We start from the raw sequence: 24,190 nt of genomic DNA on the forward strand, positions 1-24,190 counted from the left end.
CAATTTGAAGTGTGAACTTTCATTTTCACTTTCAGTCCAATATTCAACTTATCAGTTCAGCCATTGAGTTCTCTACTTACGTAGAATATTTCGGTTTATAGTTTTGGGGCTTCACAACCTGTGTAAATGTTTGAAATGTCAGTATATGAATATTCCCCTGCATGGACAATGCAAACATTGCAAAAATTTTTCCAAACAGTTTTCCAGCAGAAATGGACTTCCAGATCAGAAATATAGTATTGACCTATAGAGTATGAACCTGACCTTTGACCTGTATATACCCCATCCTCCACCCCTTTCCACAGTGCTGGCATTGGCCGTACCGGTGTGTTCATTGCCCTGGACGTACTAACCCAGCAGCTGGCCCTTGATGAAGAGTACATCGATGTGTTTGGCACCGTGGCCACCAAACGGGAGGAGAGAACCAACATGGTGCAGACCGAGGTAAAGGCCACAGTCAAAATAAAAAATCTGTAAAGTTGCGATATGAAACGGTTCTTTCAGTTTGAGGAAACATTGAAATTTGAGTTGTGATATCGGTGCATGGAGTACACCTAAAGAATTTCATGAACAAGTGAATTTGAAGTTTCAACTGCTGTGATTGACTTGTGATTGACTTGCAATGGACTTGCGATTGACTTGCGATTGACTTGCGATTGACTTGTGATTGACTTGTGATTGACTTGTTATTGACTTGTGATTGACTTGCGATTGACTTGCGATTGGCTTGCAATTTGCTTGTGATTGGCTTGCGATTGGCTTGCGATTGACTTGCGATTGACTTGCGATTGACTTGCGATTGACTTGCGAATGACTCGCGAATGACTCGCAATTGACTTGCGATTGACTTGCGATTGACTTGCGGTTGACTTGCGATTGACTTGCGATTGATTTGCGATTGGCTTGCAATTGACTTGCGATTGACTTGCGATTGACTTGCGATTGACTTGCGATGGACCTGTGATTTGACTTCTGATTTGACTTCTGATTGATATTTGTGATTGACTCGATTTTACAACTCTACTGCTGTTGGCCAAAGAAACTTGGCACGCATGAAACAATCAAAATTAGAATTTATGTTTTTGGATTTTTGTCAATGCTGTTCTTATTCCTTGCTGTTAATATGCTTATCCCTCTTTCTTACAGCTTCAGTACGAGTTTGTGCACAAGGCCCTGCTAGACATTATTGAGGGCCGCGTCACAGGGCCCAAACGCCGTAAGTACAAACTTTTTGTCGGCGTTACTCAGCTCTGTAACAAGACTTTGTGTTTATTTCCACTCGTATGTTTAACCAGAGTCGGCTTTCATTGAGATAAAACTGTCAAGCACACAATGTTTGAAAAAAAAGGGCCATGGGGCTCTTTGCGTATTCTAGCACAGACTTATAAATGATAAGTTAAATCGCTTGTGAAGAAAAATACACATTGACACATTGAAAGGTGTTTGTTCAGAGCATACTTTTATAACTTAATTGGTAGTCGTGGGTTTTTGTGCATGCAGGCATACAAAAAAATAACAGCAATAGTACCATTAATTTCTACATGTTGCAAATATATGCCTAACATCTTAGGACAGCATGGCATAGCAGCATGTCCACATTTTTCAGAGTATGTCACTTGGTGAATGCAAGTGGCACCAATCAACCCAGCAGTATGTATCTTGCTATAAAATATGGTCAAACTTGTAGAATTTGCTCTTTAAACAGTATGGATAAAAATATGAGAAAGACGCCAGGACAGCTATTTTGACTGTTAGCTACTGACAGGCTTGACTCACGGTGTAAATAACATTGCCTGTGTCTTCACTCCCCTCCCCCTCCCCTTTCCCTTCCTCCTTCTCCTCCCCCTCCCCCTCCCCCTTCCCCTCATCCCTTACACCCCTTACACCCCAACTCCCAACCCTGACCCCCAACCCCCACCCCATCCCCCACTACCACCCCCACTCCCACCCAAACCCCAAACCCAACCTCCACCACTACCCCCAACCCCTACCCCAACCCCTGACCCACACCACCTCCATCACACGTTCCCCTTTCCTTCATTGTTGCACACCATTTTTGGCGAGCTGCGAAGCAGATGCGAGCCTATGTAATACCAATTTCCGTCCGTCTGTCCGGGCGCCCGTCGGGCCGTCCGTCCGTCCGGCCGTCCGGCCGTCCGCGTTCAGATAAAAATGTTGAAGTTTTTGGTTCTAGTTAACTTGGGGGAAAAAATTTAATGCAGTTGTCATGTATCATCTCTAGGCCTATAACTTCAGTTAGGTTCATATCATTGCAGTAAATTTTATGATTTTATTGAGGAACTTTAATTCAAGGAAATGTTAAAGTTTTTAATTGCTACATGTATACTGGTATAACATGTACGTGTGTGTATACCGGTATAACATGTGCATGTACACTATGCATTTGGGGGATGTGCATGAGCTTCTAGTTTGATCTTTTAGTTTATGGGGTTGGAGTAGGGATGGGGTAGGGGAGGGTGGGGTGGGGTGGGGGATAGGGTTGGAGTTAGGGTTTGTGCGAGTAGGATGAGTAGGGGATCTAGGATGGGTGGGGCGGGGTGGGTTGGGGTGGGGAGAGGGGTTGGAATACTGGGTTTGGGTGGGGTTGGGAGTTGTAGGGGTGGGGTGGGAACAGGTAGGGAGAGACAGGTAGTGGGAGACAGGTAGGGAGAGGATGGGCATGGATGTAGGGGTTGGGTTAGGAGGGGGTTGGGCAGGGGGCGGGATATAGGATCAGAGTAGGGGTTGGGTTGGGGATGTGTACGGATGGGTTGTTGTAGGGGTTGGATAAGGGGAGGGGGCAGTATATAGGGATCAGAGTAGGGGTTGCACAGGGTCAGGTTGGGATGTATGGATGGGGGAATGGGGTGGGCGGGATATTGGAATTCGAGTAAGGGTTAGGGTGGGGATGTGTAGGGTGGGTAAGGACAAATAGGGGAAGATAGGGTAGGTGGGTGTAGGGGGTTGGGGTAGGGGAGGGTACAGGTCAGGGGAGGGGGAAGGAGATAGGGATTGGAGTTTGGGTGGGGTTTGGATGTGTAGGTGATAGGGTGGGGATGATTAGGGGAGGATGGAATGGGTGTGGGTAGGGGGTTGGGTGGGGGAGGGGGAGGGGGTGGGTTGGGGATGGGGTAAGGTTTGGGGGAGGTGGTGATGGTGCTGTGTCTACATGTACATGTATACCCATTCTTGTTCTGCATTTGTGGCGACTACACAAGAGTTTTCCCATGGTAATACAAGTATGGGGAGCAGAAGACACTGTTGGGGCTGCAAAAATCCATAACTGGGTCCTAATTACCCTAACAATGGAAAACTCCCCCATAATACAGTGACGGCTAACCTATATACACATGTATTTATTAGGTAATCTGTTGACTTTTTATGTTGACATTTAAAAACTGACCCCTACACCTAGGACATCAACAAGAATCCTGATCCCCTTCCATCATGCCCATCCCCAACCCTACCTTCAGCCTCCCTTCCTGCCTTGGACAGCGAGCCATGGCGGCTTCGCCGTTCTAGTTTTTGGTTAAATGCACTTCAATTTGTTCCCACAGGAGCCAGCACCGACACCGACCAACGTGTGGAGGACATTATAGCCGAGATCCCTCAGTAAACCCACAACGCATCTCACTATCTGGCTTTGTGTCAACAACTCTGTTTACCGGAGTAAACACCGTAGTTTTGATCTGTTGTTGATCTTTGTGAAATGAAATGACCATATTCAGTTTGCGATTACTATTTTTTTTAAGGAAATGTCATCGTCTCTCAGAAACTTCAAATGCACTGACATATTTTGTTTCTTCCATTTTTATTACTTTTTCTACAGGGAATAGCATTGTTCATTATTATCTTTAAAAAAAACTACCAGAGAGAGAGAAAATAATGGTGAATTGGGGGTTAACAGACAAGCAATGAATTATTGCTGTTGTGTGCATTTTTTGTTTTAGAAAGACTAGTGTTAGACACATTCACTGATTTCAAAGCATAAGTAGTTTGTATTTGAATTTGGCAGAAATAGCAAGTAAAATTTGCAATGTATTTTCTTTGGCGTGTTTGTAAATTCTGTAAGCCATGAAGTTTTTAATACTCAGTGCACTTATAAAAAAAACTATTCATTGATTTGTAGGTAAACAGGAGTAGATATCAGAATAATTGACTGTATATAGGCTAATGAACACATTTGTGATCAGTTGAAGACAAATATGTATGCCAGGAGTCTATGGTGAGCTTTCACTATTTAATGAGCACCAGTTTGGATTGTCTCTATACTTACAATCGTTCAAAGCTAAACTCAGAGGTCACTAGTCGATCACAAGTTAATCACAAGTCAATCACAAGTTAATCACAAGTCAATCAGTAACCAATCACAAGCCAATTGCATGTAAATCACATGTCCGTCACTAGTCAATCACAAGTCAATCACAAGTCAGTCACAAGTCAATTACTAGTCAGTCACAAGTCGATCACAAGTCAATCACAAGTCAATCAAAAATCAATCACATGTTAGTCACAAGTCAATCACTTGTCAGTCACAAGTCAATTAAAACTTAATCACAAGTCAATCACATGTCAATCACATGCCAGTCACAAGTCAGTCACAAGCCAATCACAAGTCAATCACATGTCAATCTCATGCCAGTCACAAGCCAATCACAAGCCAATCACAAGTCATTCACATGTCAATCACATGTCAATCACATGTTAATCGCATGTCAATTGCATGTCAATCACAAGTCCATTCACAAGCTATGAAGATGAACATGACAAAGGCAGACCGCTTCGATGCTTGTGATCTAACTTTTGATTGAGTAGATCCCAACTCCTGTACAATTTAAAATGGTCGTGATAAACATCCAACCTGGTGCTCATATATTGAGACTGATTCTAACACGACTTGAAGAAGAGGCAAACATTCCTTAATGCAGAACATTCTGTGCCAAGTTGTTTTTTAAAAGTATGTCTTATTTGTGCCATGTTTACAAATGACTACCTTTGTGTATTTTATTGATAACTGATAATTTGTTGTATGTTTGCTTAAGTAAATCATGAGTAATTGTAATCCGACTGAATTAAGTGGAGTGTCGGGGATGAACAAATAAAAATTGATTCCAAATTAAAAGAAATTATGGTATGGAAAGTTAAACGTGGTTGCTTTATAATAAGATTATTGTATGCATGTATTGGGATAGCGTTTTTAAACATTCATATATAATGCATAGTAACTAAGAGTTTCCTTAAACGTTTGCCTTATTTTGGTATCGGAAATGGAATTAAAAATGGACAATGTTTTTAAAGCATTGTAAATTAATGTAGTAAATAATTTTTTTATGGTGTAATTATCAATATGCAATGTATATAAGTTTACATCTTAATTGACAGTAAAATTGTCTGTAAGTTTATAATACTGGTAACTGTGCACAACTTTTCGTTCTTTTAAAAAAAAGTAATTTATCAAAAACAGTGTGTTTTAACAATAGGTGCCTGTGCCAAAATGATGCAGTAGTACCCGTAGTACACAGTTAAAGTTAAAGTTAGCGATTTTGGGGTCGGAATTAAAATCTCTTTCACTGAACAATCCAGATAATTTCAAGAACAAATTGCTGCTTAGAAATGTACATATCGCAATTATCAAAATATGGAGCTGTTGGTAAACGTGAGCTGGATTTTTGATTGCACATACAACGGGACACCCCAGTCTTAGCTACATGCATTGGTGCAGCCATTTTTGTTTTGAATAACCCCCATATTGTTTTAGCAAAAACTTTTGGGGGTCCACGTATGTAATGGAGTATGTCCTCAGATTCATATGCAGCATCTGTCCCCTGATAGACATTGGCTTCATTCTCATAATCATTTTATCATGATTTTATTGTTGTACTATTGTAGTATTCATTAGTAAGTTACTCTTTGTAGAATGTCGTATTTACCTTTGTATCCGGTGTATGTTAATATTACAAGACCTTTTGGTCATGTTCTGTGAGCGTTGAGTAGAATGGAACACAAGTTGTCGTTTGATCGACCACGTGACCATGTGTGCATTATGTGACCTCTCGCCAACTCCAGTCAGTATATTGGTAATTATGGTCACATATCTGTTTGGTCACTGTCTTAAATCTTGAACTGACAATCATCAAAAACCTGTGTCACTCCAAGTCTAGTCGTCGTTTGCAAGCCCATGTTGTTGTTTTTTGGGGGCTTTTGTTTTAGATGGTCAATTGCATAAAGGCCTATACATTTTGTCCCCCAAATTAATTTTGGCCCAAAGTAATAAGCAGAACAAGCCAAACAAGTTTGCGATGACTAGAGATGGTCTTTTTCACCCAAAAGGCTTCCAGTTTAGGAATTGGCCTTTCTCGTCATTTCTCAAAGTCCAGAACACTCCATCACAAATGGAAAACGGAAGTAGAAACACACGCGTGCTTATTTTGTAGGTGGGGTTGTCATGTGACTTAAGGAACTTGTTTCATTGGCCAGTTCTGTATTAGCAGGTGGCATGTGTTCAACAATGACGTGAAGGATCACGGAATCTCAAATCTCATTAATCATATTTATGTCAATGTGTTCAATTTAAAAAAAAAAATAATAATAATAAGTGTAGTATTGTCAGTACTCTGTGGTGGGGATTTTTTTTTAAAGATTTTCTATTTAATCAAGTAATGGTTTTAGTTTTTGCTGGAATATATATATAAATATATGAAATAAATTTTGTTTATATAAAAAAATTGCTGTATCTCATCACAAGTGTTAATTTTGTTGTATGGTGACATATGCCAGTTGGAATGTAGTTTATTTATCAAGATGTTCTTTTAATTTGCTGCCATTGTTACAGTCAAAGAAAATAGAAACATTTTGGTAACAAAAACCCTGCTTACCAGAAAAAGGTGCTTTATAAGGTAAGCCAAAAATCAGCTCAGGCTTTGCTAATGCTAGGTTCACACATTACTGATTTTTAAGCCGAATCGCCAAGAATAGCAATTCTTGAGTAAATCCGGGAATGGTTCTTGGCTGCCTCAGGATGATTCTGTTAGTTCGGTGAAAGATCGAGAACGATCGGGAAGAGCCCCAACAAATTTGAACATGTTCAAAATTGTCGGGTAATTCGGGAACCAATTTCAATTCTTGGTTTATTCTGGTTGTTTTCAAAACTAATTTGGGACTGTGTGAACCTAGCATTAGTAAAACTTGGCAGTGCTGAGCAAAAAATGATACTTTAGAACAAATTTAATAATATGGTTGAAATATTTAAATCCTCTGATTTATTCTTGAGTACAAAGGGTATACCTGTACATTACGTTCCGCTCCATAAACTTAAGTTAGGCGCATGATTAATTCAGTACATCAAAAATATCAACTATTGCTTAGAATGGTGTTTGTAATAACGCAGGCATATTGGTAAAAAACACCTTTCTTCCAACCTGAGTTTAAAAAACAAAACAAGGTATTAATGGTCTATGATAAAAATCAAATGGGAAAACTAGTGCTAGGAATGGCTTTTAAGGCAATCTTTGAATAAGAAAGGACACTAATTTCACATCCCACTTTTATCCACTTTTAATTTCATAATCCAGTGTTGATAGTTTGGAAAGAAAGGTTCAAATTTAAACCAGAAGGAAATATCACTTGGCATTTCAAATATACTTTTCAAAATAGATCTGCAAAACCTTAACACATGTAGGGGCACCCGCACTATGTATGAAAAATGAAGAAAAAAAATGTTAGACTTTATTTTATATTTAACTGAATTAAGTGGAGAATCACTTGGCATTTGTGATAGATTTCTCAAATTATCTCTTACAAGTCTAAAGCTTGTTGAGACACTTTCCAAATGTATGAAAATAGTAATGCTAAAATTTATTTATGAAAGTTAAATACTTGAAAATCACAAAGAGGTAAGTACAATATACCTCCTACCTGAATAACATACAATATCAATAAATAAAAGATTAATATTTTGATCTAATTGATTTGTTTCAGGGCAGCCTTGAATCCCTTCAGCTCCTGGGCGGCATCGGATCGGAAGGTGACGGCAATCATGTTGCTCTTGGAGCGGTAATTGAATCGACCCTTGATCCCGCAGTAGAAGACTGGGCTGTCGTTACGAGCGTTGTTGTCGGTAATCTGCGTATTTGCGGAGAAAAGTGAGAGTTGTAAGCGTAAGGTAGGAACAAATTTGAAAACTCAACTTCAGAGTGGGTGAAATGAGCGGAGTGAGTTATGGGTAAAATGTTATCTTGTTTTTGTAGACGAATCCAGACACGTAATCACTGTACATGCAGGAGGCACCCTTCAATGGAGAATCCATTGTGCATGCTATTGTACAAAGCAACTGCCCTGTGACGGATTCGATACATGTAGGTTGCACAATGCTTACGCCATTAAAGGGGGCCTTCGTGATAGAATTGATGGCATGTCCGGATTGGTGTATACTAGGGGAAGATTGTTCAGTTGCCTTCAGCTGTGGAAGAAGAAACTTCAGAAAGAAGGTAGTATCTAAACGCCACTTCTTTGGTTGTGTACAAAGTGTATGGATAGTCGGGTGCATTTTCAAAGTTTTTCTATATAAAAATTGGAAATGTTTTTCAGTCCCAGATTCATTTCTTTTCAACATTTTTGCAATGACTGACCTTCATTGAGATAATATATTATGAAAAAAAAGTGGCGTCAGGATGCAATATTCTTTCCGAAACGTCTTTTTAGTACATTTTGCTAAAAGCCCTCCATTTCTTCAGTGAAACAGTCTGTGTATTCTGACAACCCTTGAAATTTAAACAAAAATATATTGGTGGATATTTCCCCATTTTTTTTCAGGAGAGGTGCATTATAATTTTGCCTCATCCAAATATTTGTTCTCAATCTGGTAGTGGTAGAATGGTTTATAGAATAAAAAATGCTCAGTTTTAGAGGTAAGAGGAAACACCCAGAATGATATTCCAGTGAAACTCTTTGGCGGGGACTGAAAAGCCAATTCACTTATCAACCTTAATTGATGGAAATTGATTGAAGTCGGTTACTGAGGCAAAACTAAAAAGAAACTTTTGACTGTACATGAGATTCCCCTATCCACATCCTTTTTTATGCTTACCATGACATAGTCCCGTGCACAGAAGGGCTCTTCGCCATCCAGGAAGAACTTCTGGAAGTTGACTCGAATTCTCTTGCCCGGCTCCACTACGATGGTGGTGGTGCACATCTGGTTGGGGCTGTAGGGATTGGGCCAGTTGGGGCTGGTGATGCGACCGCTTGCCACGGTCAGAACTTTGTCGCATGCTAGTAGGCAAACCAAACAATCGCATTTTTAAATTCAAATTACTGATAAATGTGACTCGAGGCTTCTCTTGGGAGAAGATTTGGGATACACCATGTGACGTGATTGTCTTTAAAGAAGAGGTGATTTGAGTTTAGGCACTCTCTTGATGATCATCAGAAGCGCAAACCAACTGAAACTACAAGTTTCTCTAATCGTCTCTCTGTTAGGTTGAGGCCAAGAGCAGATCCAGAACTCAGTTGTGGGAGGGCCAACAAATCTTTGGGTCCCTGAAAAAGTGGGTCCAAAAAATTGTGGCGTGGGGTCCGGGGCTTGCTCATGGGCCCGAAAAAAATTTGGATTCTAGATGCTCTGTGGTGCCAACTGAGGCAATTTCTGACCATGTTAAACAATTTTTTTTTAGAAAAGATTGTGGTGTACATAGTGCCTGCCTTTATTGCGACGTCACTTTAAAAACAAATTGGGCTCATTTTTTTTTTGGGGGGGGGGGATGAGCCCTGTTTCCCCCCCCCTCCCAGATCCGCCCTGGGTTGAGGCACCACACATGGTGTATCTGCAAACTATTCCCAAGTGTCACAAACCAATGTTAAACTATTTGAAGTGTTAATCTTTGGTATCCCCCACACTAAACATTCTTAACCTGTTTAGGGTATAGTTAGATTTTTTTCATCCATAATGTTAAGACTCACATTTGTTTTATAGGGAAGAGTTGTTTTTGGTTTAATGTACAGCAATGTGTTTGCTTTGAGCATATCTATGAGAAATATTTTCTTAATTTTTTTTTCTTCAAAATTTCATACGAAACAACATATTTATAATGGTATCCTTTTTTTTAAGTTCTATACAAGGATTGAGAGGTAAATTTGTGGGCTAAGAAATGACAAAAGTCAAACAGTAGCAATGAAGGACAGTTTGTCAGTTCCTTCCAAATTTGTACAACATCATTATGTCTTCAAGCTAGCTCTTGGGTTATTGATAGTGTCAGCTCTGCTTTGAATGTATTCAGGTAGTTTTTATAACCAAATTATTTTGTATGAGATGGACTTACGATTTGGCGGTGTAGCTGAGTTGATCAGGCTGTAGCTGAGATGGTAGCCATTGTTAGCTGTGGATGTCTTGTGCTCAATGTTGACAATGTTGTGCCCGACCGTGATCTGCCGGTTGGCAATGTACCCGCAGTAGCGCTGCTCGCTCAGACCGACTTTAATCTTGAAGCTCTCTACAAGCATAAGAAATGTTAGAAAGGATCTGGGTGTTAGAATTAGCTACTTTCATTGTAGTGGGGGGGGGGTATGAAGGATGTGTCGGGGTGTGGAAGGGGTCTCTCAAGTGAAAAATTGCCTTGGTCACGGGGGGGGGGGGGGGGGGGCACCCCCTCCACATCCCCTGGATCCGCCACTTTGCTAGTTAACTGAATTTTGCACACGAGTGAATCTTAAATTGAAAGGTATAAACTGTTTTTAAAAAGCTAGTGAGGATGCCCTCCCAAACTTTAAATGCAGGTCCATTTTTTGACAAGAGAAAAACATGGACCATTTTTTGTTAATATACTAAAACACTAGTAATAGTAGGAGATGTAGTTTTACAATAGGACTATATAGACTCTATGTTGATGTTTTACTGTTGCAAATAATACTTTTCCAAAGAAGTAAAGTCAACAAAGAAGTAAAGTCAATGAATCCAATTGTCTGTGATAAATTTTGACCAAAATTTATGTATGCATATACTTATAAGCATGAAGAACAGGTCAAAACAATCTGAAAGTTTCTCGGGAGTCAAAATATGAGTAGATTGAGTTTAAACTAATGAACAGCAAACTATTGATTATTGACGGTTTGATTAATTTGTTTTTTAGCTTACCTGTACTACAATCGATAACCATCTTGACGATATGCAAGACGACTTCCTTCCCAGGCGACACGGCGATGATCTGGGAGCAAGTCTCCCCGTTGGTGTTCTGGCCGATGTTGTAGATGATGCCCGACGGTTCGCCCGTCACACCGTTACAGGCACTAGGAACTGTTCAAGAAATGACAGAAACAAGAACGTCAGACCTAGCTTCCTTGCGCCTACTTCATCGAGCTGTATACTCCCCAGGGAGCTGAGATGGTATTTGGAATGTTTAATTGGCCCAATGATCAGGGGTAATAACAATACTGTAAGCGCTGTGGTTTAGTTTACTAATTAGAGCGTTCTTAAATGCCGATTATTATTATTATTAATGTAAGTGCAGACAGATTTAAGCTTAAATTGAAATTTTGGGATCTTCTTGTTGAGTGGAGGGCCATGACCTCATTGTCTGGAGTATTAAATTCGTGGTCTGCGGGTAATTCTGCAGGTTGTGGGTTCGAGTCCAGCCTGGTGCGTGTGCCCTTGGGAGAGGCACTTTGCCACTCATTGCGTCTCTCCGCCCAGGAGTAGATTGGGTACCAGTGCAAGGGTAGAGATGGTTATTGTGATTGATTTTAGCTGCTTTGTGCTGAAATGGCAGCATTGAGCTGTATATACTCCAAAGGGAGCCGAGATGGTATTTGGAATGTTTTATTGGCCCAAATTAGCAGGGTAATAGTGATGTAGCGCCTTGAACACCAATATCTGTGGATATGGATGCTTTATAAAGATTTATTATTAATACAGAGGAATCGTGAGTAAATTGCTTTACTTCAAGTTGTATATTGTACATGCAGTTTCAATGATCAATTTATAGAACAACTGAGTATGTGATGTCACAATAGAGTACCAAAGTCTGACGTCGGCTATCTTTGTTCTGGTTCACACGCTGATGACTTAATTCACACACTCCAGCTATGCGCGTGAATCAGAATAAGTGAGATCTACCATAACTGATTTTCCCTTATACTGTGTCTTACTATCAGAAAATATTCCTCATCTTATCAATTACTTATATAAACCAATGAGACTGATACTGATTCTGTTAATATATTGTTCCATGTCTACTCACAGGAGGAGCTGTTTGTGTGCAAAAGCGACCAAAAACAAAAGCCTTTTTTCAGAAGGTTGCAAATGCCCAGAATAGGGAGAATTTTTTTTTTTTTTTAAATAAAACAAACAAGTGGAAAAGTTTATTGAAGAGCACGGACAGTAGGACCTACAGCTTTATAGATTCCAACCATGAAAGCTCAAGCACCCTACCTATTGATGAGCATTCTCCCTGATTGCAGGTCTCCTGTTCAGCCGGTCTGCTAGCTTCGTCGCACTCCGGACTGCCTGGTGCCTCCACGCCATCACGTATGCAACGCACCATCCGTGAACGTGTGCCTTGACCGCAAGTCACCGAACACTGTGAACAAAAAAGAGCAACTATATCAAGAAACTTAGACGAGAAAGTATGAATGTTTAAACATCGATATTCAGAGCGGCTTTAAATAATAGTCCCAATTCCCATAAACTTATTGTCAGGCCAGTTCTGTCTGTAAAACAAAGAAGCATTTTATCACTCAAAATTTGAAGGTAATAACACAAGGATGGAGCTCTGTCATATTAGTTGTGGTTCCTGCAAAGAGTCCATTACGATTTCAAAATGCTTACCGGGAACCATTCGCTTGACTCCCACTTTGCAGGCATCACAAAGGGACAGGTCTCGGTGTTACAGGCCTGGCGTTCGATTGGCTTAGGCTGGGGACATAAGTCATCTGGCACTACCTCCTCCCGAGCATTCAACATCCGGTAGCAGTTCACGGAGCGAGTCTGCATACCGCCCCCACAGGTGGATGTGCAAGGTGTGAAAGCGGTGCCTACCCAACTGCAGGAATACAATTCACCAAAAAAAGTACAATTACATTTCAAATAATGTTGATACATTTCAATATATGTTGGAATCAGTCTAGCTGTATGATTAATGAGACTTGCGATGCTTGGAAGTTATCTTGTAACTAAACTGATATACTTCAAGTGAAGGATTGAAGACAATCTTGTTATTTCTTGCTTTTCAGGTTTTTGGGGTTATTTTAAACACAAGTCTGTTTTTTCAGTGATAAAGGACTTCAGAACTGGAACAAAAATTAAAAAACCAAAGTAAAAAAATTCCAGTCAGACCCCTTTTCCTTCCTTTTCAAATTTTTCAAGGCCAAAAATTGTCAGATTTTGTTTTCTGTAAACCCCTCCCCCAATGAAACTTTTCTTGCCTTTCTACTGCTCAAGGACAAAAAGGTCTTGAACCTCTAGCTGGATTCGAACCCACCACATGTCACTTGTACAATAAGTATTGCAGCAAAGCCATCACACAACAATGCTGTCTGATGAGTGAATGTTAAATCGGGGAGTCAGGTTGGCGTATCGGTTCTTTCCTCGCCTTCCACCGCTGTGACCCGGGTTCGAATCCCGCCTGGGCCAATATGTGGAAAGGCTTTTCAGTCCCTGCCTGATTCCGTGGGTTTCCCCAGAATATTCTTCTGGGGTTTTCCTCCTGCCTTAAACACTGTAATCTCTTCTCAGTTACTTAATTCTCTCCCACAGGTTTCTTCAGACTTCTTTATGTTGGCCTAGTTTAGTTCATATTGAAAGGCACAGTTTAGGACCAAGCACTATACCTAGAAAATGGGCCATTCCGGTGGTCCGCACATCAACATAAACATTAAGCATGGCCATGATGGTGAATGTAGAATTTGGTACACAGATTATCATTGTCGGGAAAAAAATTGCTCTGTATCACTCACCGGAACGACTCTTGCACGCCGCTCCCAGAACCACTCGGTGCATAATACTGATACTGAACATCCGGTCTCACGTTGATCCCTCCCACATAGTTGACGTTGGGGTCCAGAAACAAGTAAGCTTCCACTTCAATCTCTTGTGTGATCGGTCCAGCGATGAAAAGTTCCTCGAGATCATTTCCATTCTCGTAGAGGACTACTGAGCTACCGGCGCTGTAGCGGCCTGTCGATGGTCTGTAGTTTCCTGTGCCTTGCAAGACGTACTCATTGCCGATTTTTAGGGCTTTAAAAAAATACAAGGCAAGAAATTATTAGGGCTTTAAAAAAAATACAAGGCAAGAAATTATGAACATTTATAAAACTTATACCTTTTTGAAATTTTCACAGTTTTCAAAGGCAAAACACTGTATAAAAATCTTGGAAAAATTTTGGGTCAATAAGAATCAATTGAAAAGTAATTTGTGACTTCTATATTTAATTTTTAAATAAAATTTGTCTGGTGTGTAACTCAGTCTTTGAAATTTGGCGATATAATTTATTTACTCATTGAAGAAAATTGATTTTTAAAATCTTACTTACCAATGTAAGTGTAACGGGCGTTAGTATTGGTTATCTCTACACCAGTTGAGCCAACAGGTAGTGTTAAGAAATGATTGAAACCTGCAAATGGAGCAAAATGAACAAGCGAATGTAAACATGAGAATCACAAAAAAATCACAAAGATCTTTGCAATATCAAGAAACCCATATAAAAGTGATACTAATAATTTATAGAATGCCCGCCAGTAACATTAACCCGTACAGTACTATATTTTGGCAGTCAGACCCTACTGGCGGCTAAGATTTATTGGAAAGCCAACCAGCCATCAGCCAGCTAGCACACCTGCAGCCAGCCAGCCAGCACGCTAGCATACCAACCAGGAAAACCAGCCAGCCAGCCATCAACTAACCAGTCTGCCAGCCACCCAGCCACATACCCAGCTAACTAAGCCAACCAGCCAGTCATGCCAGTCAGTCAGCCAGCATGCCAGCCAGCTAGCCATTATATATACCAGCCAGGAAAACCAGCCAGCAAGCCATCAACTAACCAGCCAGCCAGCCAGCCAGCCAGCCAACTGGGGAGACAGCCAGCCAACCAACCAGTTAGTTAACCAGCTGGCCAGCCAGTCAGACAGCTGGCCAGCCAGCCAGCCAGCCAGCCAGCAAGCCATGCTGCCATCAACAAGCAATCATAACTCATAGCCACAAAGCGTGCTGAATTCGCTTGCCAGCCAACCAGAGCAATAAAACCATAATTTAGGCTTTCAAAATTCTGAGTGTAATGATTGCCTTACCCGTGCTGGAGCCACCAGTGAATGAATCAGAGATGCGAGTGCATGAAGACCCGTCACCATTGCACACACCGCACATGTCAAACCCAGCGTTGGAGTTTTCTCTTCCATCACAACCAAAATGCTGTTCAAATAAAACATAGAATCTTATTTAAGTTACATGGATATTTGGCCATTTCATTATTGCCAGTAGTTTACTTATTGAGTTTGCACTGAAATCTCTTATTTGACACTATTCCACATAATAAGAATTTATTTTTATAGGACCTCTTTAAGGTACCTCGATTTTTAATGCCAAAGCATGTTGGGTTTTTTTGCAGAGCAAAACATATTTACAAACTTTTGTGAATGTAAAGAAGCTTTGACCCTCAAATTCAAATTGAAAAATTTGAATGTGGATATTTTTTTCAGTTTGTTCAGTTGTCAGTTCTGACGACGTTTTTGAGGGGAAAGTTGTACATTTTCAAACAAAGGTACATCAATCAGAAAAAAAACTGCTTTAAGAATTTCAAAAGATACTTTAAACAACCTGAAATCACTTGAACCCTGGCAACATGGTTGTTTCAGAATTGCCCGTTTTAAGGCTACGACTTCATTTTTTGTCATTAACTTCAGCAAATATAGTCTAAGCCGTAGCCACAGGGTCCATTTTGGACACAATCTCACAAAAGGTCTGGTTCCCACATACCTTACATAGACCTCCCACACACAGCTTGAGTTTACCGGCATCATTCTTCTCGTTGTGCCACACCGGGTACCATCTGTGAATCTAAAGGGCTCCCTCTTGGCCCAGAATCGCTGGTCACTCAGACATTTGTACTGGCAAAGCTCGTCACCTAAGGCAATGACATCATAAAAGTAACTGACATCATTGATGACTTCACCAAAGATTGAGCAGCCAGAGTAGAAGTCAGGTCGATCAAGTCAAATCATAAGTCAATCACAAGTCAAATCATAGTCAATCACAAGTCAAATCATAGTCAAGCACAATTCAATTAGGCCGACATAATAGGAGATGAACTATGACACAAAGGAAAAGCTTAACACTTGACATTAGGCTGGATGGCTTTTGATTGACTTGTGATGACTTGTGATTGACTTGTGATCACTTACGATTGGTTGTGATTGGCTTATGATGATTTGTGATCAAATTTTAAGGACCAGAATAAAATTGTACAATTACTTCCTCTAATGATAATTTCATAATTTTCTCCGCATATGTGCCTCTTTCAAGCTTGCAAGCAACTGTGACATTGGGCACTTGTAAAACAGCACTGATTGAACTACCAAAAATATTCTTTTCAATTTTGTTTTACCTGTTTGTTCTGTTGTGAAGCCTTTGACCCAGTTATAAGTGACACCATTGAGTGGTATGTCATTGGATGCCATACACTGTTCATCTCTGAAGTCATCTTGTGAAGTTGCACATGGCTGGGAAAAAAATAATCATAAAAATCATACAGAGCCTTGATAACACTATACCTCCTCCAACCCCTCTACACACTATTTCTCTATTTAAAAAAAAAAAAAATTAATCCATTGCTTTTCCTTTCCACTGTAATATCTTCAACTTCATTGTCATTCCAAGTTGGGAAGAAACAACAACATGCAGCAGAAGCATGCCTGAAGAACTGTCTGTTTTTTGATATGGTTCAGGCATAAACTATAATCTTCAAAGTTGCAGTAAACTATAATCATCTCAGTTGTTGACTTTGACTATGAAATTTCTATTTATTCTTCATTCATATCCACTCTGCTGATGCTTTCGTGTTTTCTCCTTCCGTGATAGTATCTATACGAAGTGGCGGATCTATGGGGGATTTAGTTCGTCTGCTGTGAGTGCTGTCCCCCTAAATCATACAGAAAAAGGTCGCACATGCTTGCTAACACCCCCCTCCCCTTGAACCAAAACTGGATCCGCCCTCTACAAATGTACACAAGCAGCAATACAAGATATTGTTTTTACAATTTTTCTTTGCTGTATTGTTCTTCTGTGTTTTTTCCTTACAAGTTCTCAGAAAGTACACACCACCGGGGACAAATTATACAACTCCAAAAAGGCAACACCTTACCTGCGTTTCACAGACCATATACTCTGTGTTGCTGCCCTCACACCCCCTGCCACCATTGGAGGGTCTGAAAAAATAAATGACAATGTAATATTCAGACTGAAAAAGTGGTTCCGTGGGATAAAATTCACAGAGATTCCTGGAATTATAGTAAGATAAGTTCACTCAATGAATATATAACTGTATTGAGAGTTTCTCTTACGGAGGGTTGTCACAGTATCGCATTCTGGACCGAACACCGCCCCCACAGGATCGGGAGCAAGGTCCGAACTCAGCCGATCCAAACTGACCACCCCAGGATGACCACTGACCATCCACAGCATCGGGCAGAGGCTCACGCTGGACACACTGACCATTAATGCACCACTAAGGAGGAGGAAAAGAAAAACAAAATATTATTTTGAAACTTTTTAACAAATAAGACCTGCAGAACTGGAACAAGTGGATATTACTTTCTATGAATCTTTTCCACATTTGATGCACATATAACTAAGAAATCTGATTTGCTGAAAGTATAAACTGGAGGTTCATAAACAGCTTGCTAGCAGAGATAAGATGTAGTCGAGTCCATCACAAGTCTAGTCACAAGTAAATCACAAGTCCAGGCACAAGTCCAGTCACAAGTAAATCACAAGTCCAATCACAAGCAAATCCAGTCACAAGTCAACTACAAGTCCAGTCACAAGTGAATCACAAGTCCAGTCACAAGTGAATCAGAAGTCCAGTCACAAGTCAATCACAAGTCCAGTCACAAGTACATCACAAGTCCAGTCACAAAGTAAATCACAAGTCCATTCACAAGAAACTACAAGTCCAGTCACAGGTAAATCACAAGTCCAGTCACAAGCAAATCACAAGTCCAGTCACAAGTAAACTACAAGTCCAGTCAAAAGTAAATCACAAGTCCAGTCACAAACAAGTTCAGTTAAAAGTACATCACAAGTCCATCACAAGCAACTGTGAACGAACAGTAACTATAGGGAATGCCCTTGTCAAAGCTTATTTAAAGCTTGTGAGTTGGATTCAGACTGGAGGACTAGTGATGGACTTTGCAGGGACTTGTGTTAGACTCGACTGCATCCCTGCTTGCCAGACTCCTGTTGAAAATATTGCTAATCTCTTTTTTTTCCCTTCAATATTCCAAATATCACTTAACAAACTTCTGTCCACCATTTCAATATTCCACTTATGGTAAGCAAATAAAAAAAACATCAAATTTATTACATTTCCAACTAACCCCTCACTCCAGATCAGCAATTTAATATTTAGTTTTTATCAAATCCAGAGGCTTACCTTATCAGTTTCACACTCAGTCCCTTCCATAACTGGAGTGCCTTTAGATCGCCAAGCCCTGCTTGGATCTTGGCAAGCCAGAACAGTGCAGTCAACCTGCACAGAAATATTATATAATCAGTTTCAATCCCTAAGAATATGTATAAAAATGCCCCCCCCCCAAAAAAAAAAAGTGATAATAATAATAAAAAAAAAATAGTGAGGTAATAGTTTGTAAGAAAGTCTGTCTCATTTGCCATTCATTACTCATCAGTTTCTGTGACATGAAATGACTGAGAACATTTCTGTTCCTTCTGTATGGGATGCCAGTCCATTTTTTGCACTCCTGAAGAGAGGCAAGGTGAGGTAAACTTGCTTGCCCATGGACACAATGTATAACCAAGAGCTGAATTTGAATCACTCAGCTTGACCATATGATTATGGGTCACAAACTCTTACCAAGATAGTCCACATAATGTGGACCTAGTTTCATTTTCTGTTTTGGAGAAGGATAATCAAAGATTAAAAGTTGTTAAATACAGATATTGTCATGAAACTTGAATTTTACATACTTGTCCATCGACAGGCATTGTGTACCGGTCGCTGTCAAATGCCAGTTTGCATTGGTCCGCATAGCTGTAGACGGTACCTGGTAGTTCATTTACGGAAAGCGGTGCCATCAGAGGCTCGTCATTCAGGCAGTTACTGACTGGGTTTCTGGTATCATCCAAAAGAAAAAAGGTATTGTTCATTAACCATTCATTCATATCAAAACTTATTGTCTGTTATTCGGGTGTTTTTTTCACGGTGTCTATGGGAAAATTACTTTGTTGGTTTAACTAGTTCTAGATTATGATATGAATGTAGTCACAATGCTGTTGGTGATATTCAGTGTTGTTTTGTCAAATAAGAATGCATCATTTCTTAAGATTGAGCCGAGGATTTATAATTAAAAAGTATGTTTATTTTAACAAGTCAAGTTTCATCCTACTTCCTAAAGTTAGAATCAAACAAGTGTACTGATGACTACATCAGCAAAGTGAACTGCATTAGTTGTAGCTGTCAAACTGTGTATATCTATATAGTTTCCTTTTGTCAACGTTTCAGTCAAGAAATGAAGATCATCACTGAAGATGGTCTTACCTCAGGAACTCCTGGATATTAGTCTGACTACACATAGACCAGAGAGGGCTCCCTCACCAGCGGATCGAAGCCCAGACATGATGTTGATGCCGTCTGGACAACCATAAGTGCTGTCGTGATTCAATTCAATCTGGAAAAAAAAAGGCAAATCTATTTAGTTCGTAGCCATCATCAGAGCTGTTTCTGTTCTTATTGCTAATTTTGGGATTGTCACACTGAAAAATAATTTTATTCGTTCCCATTTTGACCTCTTTTAATTCAAGAAATTTTGGTATGGATAATCCATCATTTCGTTCATTTTACCTGCCCCAAAAAATAAATGAGCTGTAATAAAGTCATAAGTCAAAATCATAAGAAATATGAGGAAATTAAGGAAGCGAGGCAACCCCCCTCCCCCTTGCTTCCTATTGTGTCTTCACTTTTGGCAGATCTATGGAGAAGGGGGTTTTCGGCTGCCCAAAAAAATAGAAAAATCATGCACAAAACCACAGCCAATGCTTAATACCCCCCCCCCCCACACACACACACACATTTTTAGCAGTAACACCCCCCCCCCCCCTTTTCCAAACCTGCAGGCCTACACCACAAAAAATAGACCTTTATTTTTAAAATGACAAACCAATAAGCTCTGTACTGATGACATCACACTTTGTTTACGTGTGTGCTTTCCTATGGTGCTCAGTGGACCGTGGCCCCCAGCGCACATGTAAACAAAGTGTGACGTCATCAGTACAGAGGCTTGTTGATTGCCCCTCCATAAAATTACAACCTCTGCCTCCCATTTACCCAAATGCAAATTGGTGCCATACATTACTGGTCTGTAATCACTAGTCTCTGGCTGGGCTTGTGATTGGCTTGATTAATACTCACGTGTGTCCAGTCTCATGTGCAATGGTCAAGGCACTGCCCAGACCATCGTCTTCGTTCACTGAGCACTGTTGGAAGTGACGGCATGTGCCGCCAACGGGTGCGCGGCCAAGTAGCGAATCAGAGCCATCGGTAGGGTTTATCAGGTTAAATCTGAGATGGCAAAAACCAAACCACAAACCAAGATGAGGTTAGTACATCACTTGGATCTGTCTGTCTGAATGTGTCAGCTACATTCCTCCGATGGTTTACATTTCATTACTTTAAAAGGCCTTTTTTTTCTGGCAAGGGCAAATTTCGGGGTAATTTTTTTTAAGGGGGGGGGGGCAACTGGGGTCCCCCCCCCCCCCCCGTCCCCAGCTATGCCACTGTGGGAAACTGACCAGAATATGTACAAAGTTTGTACATATTCTGTTGTAAATTTGACAAAGAGGGGACCTCAATTGATAGGGCACCCTATTTTCCCATTTTCTTCTTTTCTTACTTTTTAGTACTTTTTCAAGGAAATGAAGTAGCTTTGATTTAAAAATAGAAGTCCTTTTCCCCTTCTCTGGTTTGGGGAGGGGGAGGGGCATGACCCGACCCCATGGCCCCTGGATCCATCGATGTTTTTATTTTTTTTATATGATGGCTGCTCCACCTTACCTAGTTAATAGCATAGCATTATCCCAATGCTCTGGGTGTACATCGTCAACTTCGTTCTTTGTTCCTTGCCACTGGCAGAAGTCATCCAGTAGTTGGTAGCCATTGTTGCTGACAGTAAAAGCATCCTCCGTCGAAAACCCATCCGACCCCTTGAAATAGAAGTTGTTTGTTTAATACCGATGATTGCTATTGCATTAAGTTGTAGTTTAAAGCAAAGATAGCCACAGAGTTACAATAAACTCAGTATCTGAACTTAATCTTCCATATCCTTGAGGGTTTAAAGGCAAACTAAGAGTTTTTATTCAGTTGAGGCAAGGTTTCTGACAATGTAAACTGGAATGCTATTAATAGAATATGTGGTTGTTTCAAAAAAGCTTGACCATTTTCGAGTTTCACTATTAGATTCCAATTTTTATTGTAAGACCTCTGACTTCTCCAAAAACACAAATTCCACTTCCAACCAAAATCTGTCTCAAGTGTGAAACAGATTTCACACTAGCACTTTTTGGATTGGCACTTTGTGACTTGTGATATACTTTTGTATTTTTTTTTGATGAGTGATTTCAAAAAGAAAAAGAAAAAGGAATCCTTACCGAGCCGACTTGATCGCTTTCCAAGACATAAAACTTGACAAGATGAATGCGAAGATTGGCACCCAGGCTAGGATCCACAAACCGACGCGCAACCTGGAAGAAGAAACATCTCATCAGTTATTAGTAAGCCTAAGTTTCTTCTTCTCCTTCGTTTTACTTTTTCAGTTTAGAAGCACCGCCTATGCCGAGATGATTGGCACGTGATCAATGCCAAGTGAAGGTTTAATTGTGCCAATGGCATTCATTCTGTGATCTCACTAAAAGTAGCCCCTCGCCCTCACCCGCAAAAAAAGCTGTTGTTCCTAGTTTCAGCAATTTTCACGACTACAACTCCAGTGTTGAAAGTTCTCGAAAACACACCATGTAATTAAAAGGATTTGGAAAAACCAGGAAATATATGATCTACGGTATAGCAGACGGAAAAGGACCATGAATAATAAATAAGGTGAATAATGAACGAATTGAAAGTGTAAATATCATAAATGGCTCACAATATTCAAAATAGTCATGACGTAAGACTCCAAGTCGTCTCTGTGGTGTCTGCGCATCTCATTGTCCGCCATGACCATGAGTTTCCATGTATTTCTGCCCTGTTTGGAGGGAGGACGGCAGGAGTTTGCCGTCCAACGCTGCGACCATCTCCTCGTCGACTGTCATGCCTGTCTCGGGTCTTTCATTGCTGAGAAAACAAGTATAGATATATAATAATTAACTAATCAATCAATCAATCGTTCGATTTTCGACCATCAAACAGTGAATATGATATTCCAATCTGATCAATCATCAATCGATTTTTTTTCAATTATCAATTTATGATTGTTTTTTAATGAATTATCAGTTGAGTCTGTTTAATTTATAAATCAATCAATAACTATATTCCATAATCATATTATTTGTTTAATATGAAACTGATCAGTTTCATGAATCTGCAATAAAATTATCACCATCATTCGAAATGTCAACAATAATTAGTCTACCAACTACATGTAGATTAAAAAAAATAATACAAATTCGAAAAAAAACCTGCATTTGTAATTAAGTGAATGAAATTATTATTCAATCTCTTTCACTGTCTATCGATGGATTGATTAATTTAAAACATTAAATAGTTTAATATCTAAAACGTGTGCAGTCTCTAGTAAACATAGGACTAAAGGCCTTAAATCACAGAAAAGGCATGTGCAGAAACAAATCTTCACGAATGAGACAACGATTAAATTTTACAATTTAAATCTGAATAACATCCACCATGGAAAAACCCACGCCCTATTTTGCTTACGTGGCGGCGGGCTACAGAAGTGCGCTGCCGGGTCGCTATCACCCGCAGACCGTCTGTACACAACGTGAGGGTCGACCGCATCTCTTCGTCTCCGTCTATATTGCTCCGCGTGGTCGCGTCGGAGGGGTTTGATGAAAATGTCGTGTTCGCCGTAACTGATTACCCCGGCCTATATTGAGAAAAGGAAGAAAATCAATGGTGCGAACTTCTGTGTAGTGCATTCATGGAGTACACTCGGAAACTAGGAAACTATAGACCATTTTAGGGCAGAATCAATAAAAGGGAATTTAAGGGCCCATTTTCAGACTGTAGAAACTTTCAGACAACCATTAAACGAAATTTGGAAGTTTTCTGATTCTGTTCTTGAAAATTCATAGACATTTTTGGAACACGTTCTCTAGTTTTCGTTCACTTGATGTATTAAAAGTAAAACTTTGTTTCAGGCTATAATCATTCTTTTGTGGTTGTAGACTATTCCTTTTGTCTAGCCCTGCCACCTTGTTATAAGATTTTGTTGCAAAAAAATGATTACATTATTTCAGGATTCTTCAGTATTTACTTCATTTCAGTATTCTGCCCTATCCTATTTAATGAGAACATTTGAATAAGTGAACTCATGAATATGCGAATAACGTTTACTGCGAGAAAATCGAAATTCAAAAAGTTGTATGGGTGGGAAGGGGGGGGGGTTGGAACTCAAAAATGGTAAGGAAAGTCAACCTTGAAATGATTGATACAATCATTAAAATACCACGGGAAAGTTTTGAAACCGTGTAAAAGACCGCTGACAAAATGAGTTGACTTCTTACAAACCGTTGCATTTGCTGATGGCAACGGACGAGCTGTTATGCGAAACCAACTCCCCGAAGTAGTAGCAGTCCCTCTGTACCTCCTGACTCGCCACCACCGTGCCGTTCCGTCCAAGCGTCTCCATCCGCAACCCCTGCCGGGGCCAGCCAGGGTTCTTGCTCAGGCGGAGGTGGTAGTCCTCCCGGAACGCGGTGAAGTGGACGTCGTTGTTGGTGGCGGTGCGGCACGGCATCACGGAGGG

General features: G+C 40.2%; 1 protein-coding gene and 1 pseudogene across 1 annotated transcript in view; one reads left to right on the top strand and one right to left on the bottom strand.

Moving 5' to 3' along the window:
- Window positions 1–4,526, top strand: part of LOC119743207 — an 85,609-nt gene extending 81,083 nt beyond the window's left edge. The window contains exons 62-64 of the mRNA XM_038219590.1: window positions 306–444; window positions 1,147–1,216; window positions 3,558–4,526. Of these exons, the coding sequence (XP_038075518.1) occupies window positions 306–444; window positions 1,147–1,216; window positions 3,558–3,616 (268 nt within the window). The 3' untranslated portion in view covers window positions 3,617–4,526. The remainder of the gene's footprint in view (window positions 1–305; window positions 445–1,146; window positions 1,217–3,557) is intronic.
- Window positions 4,527–7,223: 2,697 nt separating this feature from the next.
- Window positions 7,224–24,185, bottom strand: LOC119742717 (annotated as a pseudogene).
- Between the last annotated feature and the right edge of the window lie 5 nt (window positions 24,186–24,190).

This window comes from Patiria miniata, unplaced genomic scaffold (genome assembly GCF_015706575.1).
Source record: "Patiria miniata isolate m_02_andy unplaced genomic scaffold, ASM1570657v1 HiC_scaffold_6, whole genome shotgun sequence".
Classification (NCBI taxonomy): Eukaryota; Metazoa; Echinodermata; class Asteroidea; order Valvatida; family Asterinidae; genus Patiria; species Patiria miniata.